Source organism: Cotesia glomerata, linkage group LG4 (genome assembly GCF_020080835.1).
Source record: "Cotesia glomerata isolate CgM1 linkage group LG4, MPM_Cglom_v2.3, whole genome shotgun sequence".
Taxonomy (NCBI): domain Eukaryota; kingdom Metazoa; phylum Arthropoda; class Insecta; order Hymenoptera; family Braconidae; genus Cotesia; species Cotesia glomerata.
The window spans coordinates 13683241-13699215 of NC_058161.1; the positions used below are offsets into that span (position 1 = coordinate 13683241).

At 26.8% G+C, this 15975-nt stretch overlaps 1 protein-coding gene across 1 annotated transcript; it reads left to right on the plus strand.

Annotated features, from left to right (window-relative positions):
• The first annotated feature begins 5751 nt into the window (after positions 1-5751).
• On the plus strand, positions 5752-15878 carry LOC123263571 (protein phosphatase 1 regulatory subunit 3C). Its single transcript, XM_044726456.1, has 5 exons — positions 5752-5908; positions 10509-10788; positions 12299-12799; positions 13772-14139; positions 15826-15878. Exons 2-4 carry the CDS (start codon positions 10513-10515, stop codon positions 13961-13963), a joined length of 969 nt encoding a protein of 322 aa, XP_044582391.1. The 5' UTR covers positions 5752-5908; positions 10509-10512; the 3' UTR covers positions 13964-14139; positions 15826-15878.
• Positions 15879-15975: the final 97 nt, after the last annotated feature.

The window sequence follows — 15975 nt, forward strand, 5'->3', positions numbered from 1 at the left end:
TATATACATACATATATATATATATATATATATACATATATATATACTCATATATATATATATATATATATTTTTGTTTATATATATATATATATATATATATATATTTATATATATATATATATAAATATATATATATATATATATATATATATTTTAAAGATATAAGCTCATCCCGATGTTATACTCATCAAAAGCTTTCATTTGAGTACCCACTTGCAATTTTGATATATTTTTCATATATTCATATAGATTATATATATAAATATATGAAAAATTGATGTGGGTACTCAAATGAAAGGTCTCGATGAGTGTTATGTTAAGATGAGCTTATATCTTTAAAAATGTCAATGGTTCACAAGATACAAGGTCATTTTTTGATTAATGAATATTAATTTATAACAAAAAATTTTTTTTAAATAATTTTTTTTTTTTGTAGCTTAGAAAATTTCCTATAAAAAACCTTTTTATACTATAAGTTTATCTTCAATATTTTAGGAGATATCATCGACTAAGTAATAATAATAAACATAATAAAAAATAAAAAATTCATAACTCGAATCTTAAAAATTTAATTTAATTTAATTTAATCATTATTGTCATTGTTATAATTATCAGTGGAAAATTTCGTAAGATTATTATATGGATGAGGCGATAAATCGTCTAATTAGCGCGTTATAATTTCATAGATCATTATTTATCTTGTTGTATATTTTTAGAAAGAGATATCGGATATTTATGTGACACTTGAATGTATTTAATAACTTAGATTGGCTAATCACAGATTTAATTTACATATATGTATTATAATTATAATTATAAAATAAGAATGTTGACAGTACACCTCGATAACCCGAAGACCGGCGCCAAAGGCACTCAAAAGACACGTGCCACTAAATTATTATTTATTTTCATTTTTTTTAGCCCATTCAATTATTTTTAAATTTTTATTATGGTAAATTTTTGGGCTTTTTTTATCTTTATGGATTTTGATTATTGCCATCTGCACTACTGATATAAACATGACCTATTTTTGTGACAATCTCATAGTAACTATGATTTATTTTAATTTTTTTATTTAAACAAATTTTTTAAAAATTTAACCTTTTTTTTTTAGATCAGAAGTTGGAAAAAGTCTTCAAGTTCAGAAAATTTGGTTAGTACTTACTAATATTAATTTAAAATAAACTCATAAATTCTTTAGGTATAATGAACTTTTAAGGAATTTTCATCATTGTTTTTTTTTTTATTAAGAAAATTTTTTTTAAGTTTTTTAAAGAGCAACTTATTATTTTTAATTAACTTTTTTTTATCGAAATTTACGACTTTATTTTTATCAATCGTATGATTTTAATTTCTATAGGTATATGACTTAATTTTCATTGATTTTATGAGTAAATTATAATTAACTTCATGACTTAATTGTATAGTTTTATAATTTATGACCTAATTTTATGATTTAATTTTTATTATTTCATGACTAAATTTTAGAGCTTTATTTATTTTATGACTTAGTTTTCATTTTTTATCAGTTAATTTTCATTAAATTTATGACTTAATTTTTAATGATTTTATGACTTATTATTATATTTTTGAAACTTAATTTCCACCGTTTTCATGACTTGAAATTATATTTTGATGACTTAATTTTATGATTAAATTTTCATTGATTTTATAATTGAATTTTCATTAATTTTATGACTTAATTTATTTTATGATCTAATTTTATGACTAAATTTTAATTAATTTCATGATTTTATTTTGACATATTTTTCTATAATTTTATGACTTAATGAATTTTATGATCTAATTTTATGATTTACTTTTTTGAACTTTATATGACTGAATTTTCATTGATTTTATGACTTTATTCATTTTATGACCTAATTTTATGACTTAATTGATTTTATGACCTAATTTTAAGATTTACTTTATTTTTTATGACTTAATTTTCATTGATTTTATGGAAAATTAAGTTATGACCTAATTGATTTTATGATCTAATTTCAGATTTACTTTTTTGTATATTTTATGACTTAATTTTCATTGATTTTATGGCAAATTATTTTATGACCTAATTCTATGGCTTAATTAATTTTATGATCTAATTTCATAATTTACTTTTTTGTATATTTTATGGCTGAATTTTTATTAATTTTATGACTTTATTCACTTTATAACCTAATTTTATGACTTAATTTTTTTATGATCTAATTTTATGACCTAATTTTTAATTGATTTCATGATTTTTTTTGTGACATTTTTTATGATTTTATGACTTAATTTATTTCATGATCTAATATTATGACTTTTTTCCCATATTTTATGACTGAATTTCCATTGATTTTATGACTTAATTTCATTTATGATCTTTTTTTATGACTTAATTTATTTTTATGATCTAATTTTATGACTTAATTTTTTATGATCTAATTTTATGACCTAATTTTATAATTTAATTTATTATGACTTAATTTTAATTAATTTCATAATTTTATTTTGTGACATATTTTTCTTTGATTCAATAACTTAATTAATTTTATGATTTAATTTTTTACTTAAATTTCATAAATAAAAAAAAACTCCCAAAATATTCTCCAAAAAAATGAAAAACGCAAAAAATTTTCCCTTCATAATAATAATAATAATATTTATAATTATAAATTACAGAAAAAAAAATTACTCAGAATAAAAATAATTTCCCTAAAAAATTTCTTAAACAAAATAAATTTTTTTTTTTTTTTTTTTTTTTAGCGAACATTAAGCGCCTTAAAAAAAAATAAATAAAAATAAAAACAAACTTACATTAAATCAGAATCTTCTTAAATAAAAATAATCAATAACAACAGATAAAATGTCTTACGACATGTTCACTCAAATGTTAAATTAAAAATAACAATAAATGCTGTTACGTGCGCTCAGTTATTTTCGAACAAAAATATTTACGTATTGATATAATAATTCTAATTATAATAAATAATCACCGATAAAGTAAAAGTTATTAATTTAACTTAAATTTATCGATCAGTAAAAAATTATTTTAAAATTTAGTAAACAAAATGATCAATGATTTATAATAAATATTAAATATAGCCGTCGAAATCAGGGCTTGAATAACTTTAAGATAAACAATCAATTAAAGTGATATTAAATTGCATACGGATCAGTGACCCCTCTTCGCTTCATACTTCTTATAATATGTAATATAAATAACAATTAACTCATTTTATTTTTTATCTTTTCATTCAATTTTTCTATTTATTTTTATTATTTTTTTAGCGCCTAAATTTTAAGGGGACTTTTTTTAAAGTTATGCAATTTTTATCGATTTAGATAACTGACGGTATATCTTCAGATTTATTGAATAATAATGATTATTTTGTTGAGTAACGAGGATGTGTAAATAAGTAGACTTTTTAGTTTTTTTTAATTGTGGGCCGGTCCTCAAGATAAATTTGTTTAGATATTTTTTTTTAAATTTAATTTAAAATAATATTTATATTTAGAGAATTTATTAAGCTTTATTTTTTAGTTTTTAAGTTTGAGTTTTTATTTCTGGGAAAATTATTGAAAATTTGGAAAAATTATAAGAAACTTTTTTTATAGAGAATTTTATTTTTTATTTAATTTGTCTGAAACTTTTTTTTGTAATTTTTATATTTTAAAAGATATTTAAGTTTTTTAATTTTGGAAATTTGTGATAGAAAATTTTTGAATTTTATTATTAATGTTTAAATTTAATTTCTGGGGAAATTATTGAAAATTTATTAAGATTAATATTAAAAATAAAAATTTTGGAAAATTAATTGAAAATAGGGAAAAATTATGAAAGACTTATTCGTAGAGGAGAAAATTTCTGACAATTTTTGTTTGAAAAATTTTTTTTTTAATTTTTATAGTTTTTTATATATTTAAGTTTCTAAATTTTTGAATCTTAAATAATTATTTAAATTTCTTCTTTCCAAATATTAAAATCAAAATTATGGCTCAAAAAAAAATTCAAAATCAAAAGACACCTTTTTTATAGAAAATAAAATTTTTCAAAAATTTTTCCAAAAATTCAATATTTTCCAAGGAATTTAATTTTAAAAATTAAAAAATTCAAAATATCTTTCCAAACCTTTTATCCAATATTCCAGCTCCAAAATGAAAATTTTAAAAAATAATAAGAGACCTTATTTGTAGATTCAAAAATTCCCTCCAACTTTCATCCCAAAAACTCAATGTTTTCCAAGAAAATTTAATTTTTTCCCAAAAAACTGTAATTTTAATAATTATTAAAATTTCTTCTTTTTAAAATATTAAATTCAAAATTCCCGCTCAAAAATCCAAAATTTCAAAAAATCACAAGTGACCTTTTTTGTAACCCAAAAAATCCTCTCGAACTTTAATCCAAAAATTTTTTTCCAAAAATCTAATATTTTCAATAATATTTAATTTTAAAAATTAAAAAATTAAAAATTTCTTCTTTTTAAACTTTTTATCAAAAGTTCCGGCTCATAATAAAAAATCCAAAAAAATCATAAGATACCTTTTTCTGTACAAAATAAAATTCCCTCCAACTTTCGTTCAAAAATTTTCCAAAAGCTCAATATTTTCTAAGAAATTAAATTATAAACTTCAAAAACTGCTAATTCCCAAAATTTCTTCTTTTATTTTTAAAAAATTCAAAATTCCCGCTTAAAAAATTCAATTATAAAAATAAAAAAATTTTAAACTTTTTATCCAAAATTTCAGCTCAAAAATAAAAAAGTCCAAAAAAATCATACTTTTTTTTTGTAGATCATAAAATTCCCTTTAACTTTTATTCCAAAAATTCATTATTTTCCAGGAAATTTAATTTTCAAAATTAAAAAATTTTTTATTTCTTCTTTTTAAACTTTTTATCCAAAATTTCAGCTCAAAAATAAAAAACCCAAAAAAATGATACTTTTTTTTTGTAAATTATAAAATCTCCAACTTTCCTCCTAAAAATTTTCCAAAAATTCAATAATCCTCAAAAAAATTTTTAAATTTTAATAATTATAAAAATTTCTTTCCATTTTTAAAAAATTCAAAATCCCAAAATTCAAAAAATCCCAAAAAAACTTTTTTATATCTCACAAAATCCTATCCAATTTTCCTCCCAAAAATTCAATATTTCCCCGAAAATTAACTTTTAAACTTCAAAAACTCCTAATTCGTAAAATTTCTTCTTTCAATTTTAAAAAATTCAAAATTCCCGCTCAAAATTTCAAAATTTCAAAAAATCCCAAAAAACCTTTTTAGTACCCCTCAAAATCCGCTCCAACTTTCCTCCCAAAAATTTACCTCTAAACCCGATAATTTCCTCAAAAACTCCCCAAAAAAAAATCTCTTTCTTCCCAACAATTCTTCCGCTATCACAAAAGTTTATTATGTCAACGGAAAATTATATTACTTAATAAAAAATAGTATTAATTAAACCGCGTAGACTGTCAACAATTGGTAATCGATAATTACGCCCTTGCACTCTGACTCTTCACCAGTAATTGTTAACTAGACAAAACAGGGATAAAAAAAAAAAATAAAAAGGCAGATATAAGTAAAATAAAAAATAAAATTAAATAATTAAATTGCCAGCAAGGTGGCACTTGAATTAGGTTTATTTTTTACCTCACGTGGAACAGGAACAGTTCTATTGGTTAACTTTCTTGTATCACGTGTCAAGCATGCATTAAAGCCGGCCATTAGTAACGAGTAAGAATTACCAAACAAGTGGGTAGTGGGGTTGTTAATATCTCAAGACCTTTTATATTTTGTCTCTTGTCAAGCCGGTCAGTTGTTGAGAATCTCGCGAGCTCTACGGATTGTTCTTAATAAGCTAAGCTAAGTTTTAAGTGAGGTGACTTGTGCCAGTTTTTAAATAAACAGATCATTTTTACTCAAGGTTGGTATTTTTAAATCTTAAAACAAGATGCTAAACCACTTTTACGCTTGGAAAATTCTCTTCAATGGGTGCAACATCCGTTAAGTTTACTTACTACTGCTCAAGAAAACTTTTTTTTTTTTTAGTTTAAACGTCAGAATTTTTTTTAATCTAAAATAGAACGCAAAAGAGCGGGGGGATTATTTAAATTTTAGGTGGAAAATATTTTTACTTTCTCCTTATGTAACGTCTTTCTAGTGGATAACGGAAAAACTATCGCTCTTATAGGGTTTTTTTTAGGGTTTTAAATTTTTTATAAAGGTTTTTTCTTGTAATATTGATTTTAAAGGTGTGAATTTGAAAATTGTAAATTTGGGAGTGAAAATTCCTTTTTTAGGAAATTTTTTTTTTTTTAGGAGAAATATCGCCTAGGTAATTTTTATTAATACTTTTTTGTAAGGTGTTGAATTTTTTTATAAAAAAGGTCGCTAGTTTTTTTTTTTTGTAAAATTAATTTAACAGCTGTGATTTTGAAAAATTATAAATTTGGGAGTAAAAATTGTTTTTTTTTAGTAAAATTTTGATTTTTTTAAGAAAAATATCGGCCCTAGGTAATTTCAATCTTAAAAAAGGTTTCTTTAATTTTTTTTGTAAAATTAATTTTAAAGGTGTTATTTTTAAAAATTACAAAATTTATAAATTTAGAATTGTATTAGGAGTTTTTTTTTATTTAAATTTTGTTTTTTTAGGAAAAATATCGGTCCTAGGATATTTTTATTCTAGTACTTGTAGAGCGTCAAATTTTCTGTAAAAAAGGTTTTTTTTTGTAAAATTTATCTTAAAAAATTACAAAATTTGGAAATTTAAAATTGTATTAGGAGTTTTTTTAGGGAAAATATCGCTCCAAGGTAATTTTTATCAGTACTTTTTTAACTTCCCGCTAAGAAAATCGAAGATTTTCAAAAATCGGGTAGTTATTGTTTTCACCACGTTTTGCAAAAATCGAGTTTTCATCAGATCTCGACGTTTGAAGGTCACAGAAAGCTTCCCTGACTATCCCCGCGAGGTTGTCACTATGTCTGTCTGTATGTGTGTGTGTTTGTTTTTTTTTTTTTTTTTTAAGGGGGGGGGGAATCCTTTTTACGGATTCTAGGCATAGTTGTTTGGCCTGGATATGTGGCGACTCGACGCAGTGTCATACTAAAACTCGACGCTAGCGCCCCTACCCACTAAACCCTAAACCCCTTTTCCTCTTTCCCCTAATCCCTCATGGAAACCGCCGTTAGGCATTACTTCGTGAGGGGAGGATCTAGTTACTGCTCTTTCTTCTGGTAGCTAAGGTGTTATTTTACCTTTCTTCTAGTTGTTGTCATTTGCTCTTCTTCTTTCGATGGAACGCAAGTCTATAAGGACTTCTGTTGCAAATGTGCTGATGGCGTTCCAGGAGGCTCTTGATGACAACATTGCTTTTACTATTGTCTCTGATTGGATTTTCTTCTTTAGGATCATCTCCAGCTCATCTCGCTGTGGGTAAAATCGTGGGCACTCAAAGAAAACGTGCTCCGCGTCTTCATTGATTCCTGGGCAGGACGGGCACTCCGGTGAATCATCATGCTTGAAGCGGTGAAGATACGTCCGAAAACATCCATGTCCTGACTGTGTGTGTGTGTGTGTGTGTGTGTGTGTGTGTGTGTGTGTGTGTGTGTGTGTGTGTGTGTGTGTGTGTGTGTGTGTGACTGTGTGACTCGCTTATAACTTTTGAACGATTGAACCGATCGGAACGTACTAAACGGCGTTCTAAAGAGTTCCCTCAAACTTAGATTTCCTGAGAATTTGAACCGATTCGGATCGATAGATTTTAAGAAATTTTGAAAAATCTCAAAAAAAATAAAAAAAAAATCATTTTTGAAAGTGGTTTTTTTGGAATAACTTTTAAACGGCTCGATCGATCAACTTCAAAAACTAATCCGGCCTTAAGCTTGAAAAACCACGCCGATCGTCGCTAATCCGGTCAAAATCGGTTGATTCGTTCGAAAGATATCGTGAACGAAAGAAAACCGAAAAAAGTGTTTTTTTGACATAACTTCGTCATTTCTTCTCGGATCGTTTTTGATGATATAAAATAATTTTAGAGCTTAAAAAAACCGCGTCGATCGCCGTCAAAAACGTGGAAATCGGTTGATTGGTTCGAGAGATATCCTCGGTAAAATATTTGGAAACAAGTGTTTTTTTAACATAACTCCGACATTTTTTGGAATAACTTTTAAACGGCTGCACTGATCAATTTCAATAACTAATCAGCTATTAGCATGAAAAAATTTCGTCGATCGCGGTCAAGCCGGTCAAAATTGGTCAATTCGTTCAAGAAATATCATGAACGAAAGAAAACCAAACAAAGTGTTTTTTTGGAATTACTCCAATTTTCCTAGTTTTATCAATTCAAACTTGAAGATTCTTCATGAAACTAAAAAAATTGCGTCAAATACTGCCAACCGCGTGAAAATCGGTTGATTCATTTAAAAGTTAGTGCGGTTTGAAAATTTAAAAAATATTGTTCTATGATACTTCTATCAGACTTTTGAGCTCGAAGAGCTCAAAATAACACATAAATTGTATTTTTGAGCTCGAAGAGCTCAAAAACGTCATTAGTGCAGTTTTATGCACTTAGGTATGGAATTAGCGGGAAGTTGCACGGATGGCCTTCAGGGTCTACCGTTTTTCTAATTTTTTTAAAGCGTTATTCTTTCCCGCTTCACAGCATTATTTATATTTGTAAAAATTCTTGCTGTAAGATGGACGGTGTGGCTTAATGTATATAGAATAAGCGAAAGGAAATTTAATATAGACCGGATAGCTCAAATGGTAGAGTAGCCGACATGTCTTCGGAAGGTTCTGGGTTCGAATCCTAGTCCGAGCTATCTAATAATTTTTTCTCGCATATTCTATAAACTCACATTAAGATGATCCTCTCCACATTCCTTTCTCAATCCTTTCCTACTAATATCCTGTTACGTGAATGTGGAATGCTTCTATAAAAAAGGATTTTTTTATTTTTTTTTTGTAAAATTGATTTTAAAGGTGTTATTTTGAAAAATTACAAAATTTGGTGATTTAAAATTGTTGTATTAGGAGTTTTTTTTTGTTAAATGTTTGTTTTTCAAGAGAAATATCAGTTTTATGATATTTTTATTTCAGTACTTTTTTTTTAGTGTTAAATTTTCTATAAAAAAAAGTATTTATAGTTTTTTTTTATCAAATTAATTTAAAGGCTGTAATTAAAAATTGTTGTGTTGATATTTTTTTTGTAATTAATCGTTTTTTTAGTAAAATTTTAATTTCTTAAGAGAAATATCGCTCCTATGATATTTTTATCCCAGTACTTTTTTAGGGCTTTAAATTTTCTATAAAAAAGGTTTTTTTTTCATTTTTTTTTTGTAAAATTTATTTAACAGCTATTATTTTAGAAAATTGTAAATTTAGGAGTGAAAAATATTTTGTTAGTAGGTTTTTTTTATAAAACATTCATTTTTTTCGGAAAAATATCGGTCCTAAGTAATTTTGAACTTCAAAAAAGTTCCTTTAGTTTTTTTATTGTAAAATTAATTTTAAGGGTGTTATTTTTCAAAATTACAAAATTTGGAAATTCAAAATTCTTAAATTACTATTTTTTTTTACTAAAATTTCATCTTTTTAGAAAAATATCGCTCCTACGATATTTTCACTCCAATCCATTTTATAGAGCATTAAATTTCCCCCAAAAAATTTCTCTTTCCATTTTTCCCAAAAAATCACTCCCAATTCCAAAATTTCAAAAATTCAGACCTCCAAAAAATTTCCCTCTTCATCATTATCCTCCAAAAAAATTATTTTCACTATTTTCCAGGTAAAATATCCCTCCTAAAAAATTTTCACCCCAAAATACTTCTTTATAAATCTCAAAATTTCCTAAAAAAAAATTTCTCTTACAATTTTCCCCTAAACTCATTCCCAAATTCACAATTTCCAAAATTTCAAGTGAAAACTTCAAAAAATCATAACAAAATTCAAATTTCCCTCCAAAAATTGAATTTTCCCGCTCAAATATCCTTTTTATATAATTTTAAACAGAAAACTTTTCAAAAACCGCCAAAAAGTTCTCTAACAAATTTGTCCAAAATTCCTCAGCTGAAAGCTAAAAAACTTGGTTTAAAATTAAAAAAAAAACGTCAGAGCTGAAAATAACTTTAATCTGTATAAACATGTGTCGAGATATAAAATTTTTCCCCGATTCGTCGACTCATTCATAATTCTGATAGCAATAACACGCGGATCTTTGCTCAGTAAAATTCCATCTTGTAAATAATAAACCATAAAACATAAATAATAAACGTAAGCTCTTGTTTATTGAATAATTACCCACTTAAAATAAAATCGGACCTAATAATAGGTTAAAAAAAAAAATTGGCCGCCTTCCAAGGGCAGACAGACTATTTAATAATAGAAATATATTTACGGGCCAAAATAAAAATTAAAATTTAGTAAAAAGAAACATCCGACTGCGTCCTTAATCGTAAGATAAGATACCAATTTAATTTATTGATTAAACATAATTTATTACTGAATAAATAATTTAATTTTACAGACGAATGTGCTCGATAGCGATGCCAGCGGAGCTGATATTGGGTCACAGTCCTCCAGTTTACGGACACCATCACTTTCTGTACAATCCACTGATGGTAACAGCGTCCCCTGGAAATGGAATTAGGCCCTGTATTACCTCGACAATAGACCAGCTATCCGGGCTCACTATCAATCACTTCAATAAACAGCCCAAGAATGACAGTGAGGACATCAGGAAGGGGAACGATAAACAAAAGAAGCGCGTGGTCTTCGCTGATGACCGTGGGAGACCTTTAACTCAAGTTAGTTTATGATTTTATTTTTAGACACTGCTTTTTACGTTTCTATTCATTGTTATGAAGGTTATTAGTGACGTTGCTTTGTTTATTGGGCTTATAAAAGACGTTGCTATGGTAGATTTACTAATTTTATGGGTATTGTTGCTATGGTAACTGTTTTTGTACTAACAGTTGCTATGTTTAATATTTGCATGTTAATTTTTGCTATGTTACTGTTTCCATGGTAATTTTTGCTATTTTAACCGTTGCTATGGTCTTTTTTTAATGATTATTGTTGCTATGGTGACAATTGCTACGTTATCCGTTGCCATGTTCATTATTTTCATGATAATTGTTACCATGTAAACCGTTTCTATGTTATCGGTTGCTATATTGACTATATGCATGGTAATTTTTGCTATGTTACTGCTTCCATGGTAACTTTTGCTATGTTATTCGTTGCTACGTAAACTATTTCCATGATAATTGTTGGTATGCTAAGTACATTCACGGTAATTTTTGCTATGTTAAAAGTTTCTATGTTGTCCGTTGCTATATTCGCTATTTCTATGGAAATTTTTACTATTTTAAACGTTGCTACGGTCTTTTTCAATAATTATTGTTAGTATGTTAACTATTTCAATGTTCTTCGTTGCTATGTTCGAAATTTCCATGGTAATTTTTGCTATGTTACTGTTTCCATGGTAACTTTTGCTATGTGATTCATCGCTACGTTAACTATTTCTATGACAATTGTTACTATGCTAAGTATACTCACTGAAATTGTTGCTATGTTAACAGTTTTTACGCTATCCGTTGCTATGTTAACCATTTGCATGGTAAATTTTGCTATGTTATTATTTCCATGGTAACTTTTGCTATGTTAACTTGTTTTATAGTAACTATTGCTATGTAATTCGTTGTTATATTTACTATTTGAATGGTAATATTTGCTATGTTACTGTTTTTATGGTAACTGTAGCTATATTCACTATTTCCATGGTAATTTTTGCTATGTTACTGTTTCCATGGTAATTGTTGCTATTTTAATCATTGCTATAGTCTTTTCCAATGATTATTGTTGCTATGCTAAGTATATTCACGGAAATTATTACTATTTTAACAATTTTTATTTTGTCCGTCGCTATATTCGTTATTTGCATGGTAATTTTTGCTATGTTATTGTTTCCATGGTAACTTTTGCTATGTTAACTTGTTTCATAGTAACTAATGTAATTCGTTGTTATATTTACTATTTGCATGGTAATATTTTCTGTTACTGTTTTTGTAGTAGCTGTTGTCATATTCACTATTTCTATGGTAACTTGAACTATTTTAACCGTTGCTATGTTACTGTTACCATGATAATTTTTACTATGTTAACTATCCTTAAGATCTGTTTTAATAGTTATTATTGCTATGGCAATTTACTTCATAGCAACTATTGCTATATTAACTATTTCTACAGTTTCTCTCTTACTATATAAAATATTGTTCCGTTACAATAAAATTCTAACTAAATCATAACCTTCAGGTTCGTGTGATGTCAGAACCAAGCAACATGCCTCCATCATTCTACCCAACCGGCTACTTATCAAAAGCAATCCGAGACCAAGCAGAAGCAACGACAAACCCCTGGATAGCCCACTTTCAGCAGCCGGCTAGCGACTACCTGGCTTTTAGACAGAAACTCGACCAAAATTCAGTCTGTCTGGAGAACGTGATAATCCGCGAAGCGGAAGAGTGTCTCGACGGGACTATCAAGGTCAAGAACGTCGCCTATGATAAAGAGGTCCTGGTGAGAACTAGTGGAGACAACTGGAAGTCCCACGAGGACGTCTACTGCACCTTCGTACAACAAATGGGCGTCAATGCCATTCAGCCCAAGTTTATTTTATATGACACCTTTAAGTTCCGCGTGAACTTGCCTGCTAAGGCTGATAAGATAGAGTTCTGCGTCTGCTATCGCGTTAATGGTCAGGAATTTTGGGATAATAATGAGGAGAAGAATTATGTTGTCAAAAAACGTCCTGAGGTAAGAAGAATTTAATATAAAATTTTTAAAATAAATTTAATAAGGTGAAATCTATTAAAAATTATTTTTAGACAGCTAGATATTTGTTTAATTAATTTAAAATCTCAAATAAATTGAAAAGTTGGTTGATAAAGGCTTAAAAAGACAAAATTAAAAATTTTAGTTCTTAAATTATCTGTAAGATGGCGTTGCGCGCCGGATTAGGAACTACGTCACTAACCCGCGAAAATTTAAATTCAAAAAAATTTTTTTTTTAATAAAATAAAAGCACTGATTATTGACACTATAAAAGACAAGGATTTAATTTTTTTAAATATATTTTAAATTAAGATTGTCCAATTTTTTGCTTTACATTATATTAATAAATCTTTAGAGAAACAAAATTAATGCTTTTTAATAATATTTTCTCAAGTTTAATAATTAATTTCAATCGACAAAGTCAATCATCCGGATACACCAATTATTGACCGGCTGATAAATCGATTGATCCAACTAGTGACATACCGTTGCACCAATTATTGACACCCTCAATGCTTATTTGTCACCATTAATCTGATCTAAATACAATAAGTAAAGTCTGATTGGAGAGGTTACAGCTTGGTATAAACTCACCTGTCAATATCAGATCCATATATTTTGTGTACCAATTATTGACACCAATTATTTTATAATTAATAACCATTCAGTTGAATGTAAATATCCGATATTGATAATTTTTAATACTTAATTTATTTATTAAAAAAAATATTTAATTTGATTAATTTAAAAAATAATTAAAAATCTGGAAATTTTAGTGCTTACTTCTAGTTTATTTTACGAGTTTAAGAATACTAAACTTTATTATTTTAATTAATTAATTTTTCTCATTAATTTTTTTTAATTCTTGTATAAAAAAATTGTTATTAATATTGTAGATAAAACTTAAAATAAAATAGGTGTCAATAATTAATTAATTTATTTATTTATTTTCAGTGCCGACGTTACTCATTGTTTTCACAAATGGACGCTAAAATTCCAAGCAACGTTTTGAATTCAGTAGAGGTGAACAACGGAGATAATACCATCGGATCTGAAAAACCCAGCGAGGCAGTTAGAGCTAACATTCTTACCTGGAGCGAGTTTGCTTCGTGGCAGCATTTGAATAACGACGCACCTTATTGGTGATTCTGTTAACTGTAATGATAATCTATCACAATTTCAAGAAGTCAAGCAAGAGCAGACTGATGAACATGACATTCACTTCCGGGTCCGCGGAGCTGGCTTCTTTTTTATTAGGATTAAGTTATTTTAGCAATATCTACTTGCCTTAAGGACAAATGCCGCTATTTTAGATTTTTTTGGTGAGTTTTTAATTTTATTTATGATTTTCTAGCTTAAGGATATCCAAATACCCAAACCGATTTTATCATATAACTATCCTGGACATAAAATTTTTCTTATTCTCTTAATAATATAGATTTTTACACGTTTTTTTTTTTGTATTCACTCGAAGTATGCATTAGTTTAAGTAACTACTGATAAATAGTTATATGGATTGTATTTAAATAAATATTTTTCTATCGTGTTAAACAAAAAATAATTAGGTGACTGAAAGGTTGTTACGGACGATGGCTCAGATAGCTTAACTGTCCGAGCCGTTGGTGCTTGACCAAAAGATCCGGGTTCGATTCCCGGTCCGGGCTGTAACAATTATTTTTTCTGTTTTCTCTGTTAAAGTTAATAAAGATTACTATTAAGCCGATATTTAACTAAAAATAGTTTAAGTAACTATCTATTGGGGTTCAATATAATTTATTATTTTAGGTATAAGAACTTCTATTAAATAGTGTTGATGCTATTTAAGAAGATTCAACTACTTCAGAGAACCAGATTTTTCTCTCAGTGTAGCCTAAAAATCAAGATTCCAACGATTAGTTACATTAAATCGTTAGTTTTGATATCGCAAGTTTTAAATGATCTGGCAATTTTATAATTTTAAAAAATTCATAAAAACTCGGTGGAATTTTTTTTTAAAGGTTGTTGAAAATAATCCTAAAATTGAATTGGTGATTTTTAAAAGTAATTATAAGAAAACTATAAATGCATTAAAATTAATTCCATGACTTGAAGCTTTCTATTTAAAAATAAAGATTTCAATTGCCACATTAAGGAGATCCAAAGTACCCTCCTAGTGTAAAGAATGTCTATAAAAAAATAATACGTAGGAATACTTTTAGTATCTTAAAATTAATTTTTAAAAATTAATAACATTTTTGAGGAAATTTCCGATAAATTTACTCATTAAATAATTATTAACATTTAATTGACTAATAAAAAATATAGCGCTCTGAATTACCGGTAAACAATTGACAACACCGCTCGAGTTCCCTAACCTTAAAATTTATTTATGTTTACTGTCTAACTAAAATGACTTAGATCTTCTAGCGTTTAAAAAACCTTGGTTACTTATGCTTTGAGTAACTGCGCAAGCGGTGTTGCCAAGTCAAATACAAGACTTTAAAGAACGCAAGTTTCGAATGATTTTTCATAAAAAATATAAAATATCTCCGTAAGCCGTTCGGAAAGCTACTTTTTTTATTGTTTTAATCTTTAGCTTATTATTTTTTCAATCAAATTCCATGAAAATAAAATTTTTTCAAAATCGTTAATTGCATTAAATTCTTAACCAAATACACGGCTGGTGGAATCTCCATCATGTAAAAATTACAATTTTAAAACCTAATTATTTGATTAAACCCCAGAAACTGTTTTTTAATTTTTTTATTAATTATTAGGCTACGTAGATTGAATTTACAAATTTTACTTCGCGTGGATCTCCTTAAAGTCTTACAAAATTCCTCCAACATTAAAAAAAGCAGTACTTGCTCTCATAAATATACTGGAAGTAATAAATCGTCCGGATCTTGTTCACCCACGTGTGCTATTACGACCCAGACATCCTTGTATATTTTTACCGGCGCACCTCGATAAAATTTTCTCTGGAGAATTTATCACTCTAATATAAACATTTTTCTTCTTTTTTTCAGACTGGTAATATTTACGATAATATAAGACTGACTCAAAAGGCATCACACGATTACTCAAAAGATATATAAATAATAAACTAGAGAGATCAACCGCGAGAGTGGAAGACTGATATATATTTACAACCTTATTAATTAATTATTTTAATTATA

Excerpts from the sequence above, each read along its gene's own strand:
- LOC123263571 (XM_044726456.1), top strand. The coding sequence starts at position 10,513 with ATGTGCTCGATAGCGATGCCAGCGGAGCTGATATTGGGTCACAGTCCT. Across the intron at positions 10,789-12,298 it reads GTGGGAGACCTTTAACTCAA|GTTCGTGTGATGTCAGAACC; the intron begins GTTAGTTTATGA and ends CATAACCTTCAG. Across the intron at positions 12,800-13,771 it reads TTGTCAAAAAACGTCCTGAG|TGCCGACGTTACTCATTGTT; the intron begins GTAAGAAGAATT and ends ATTTATTTTCAG.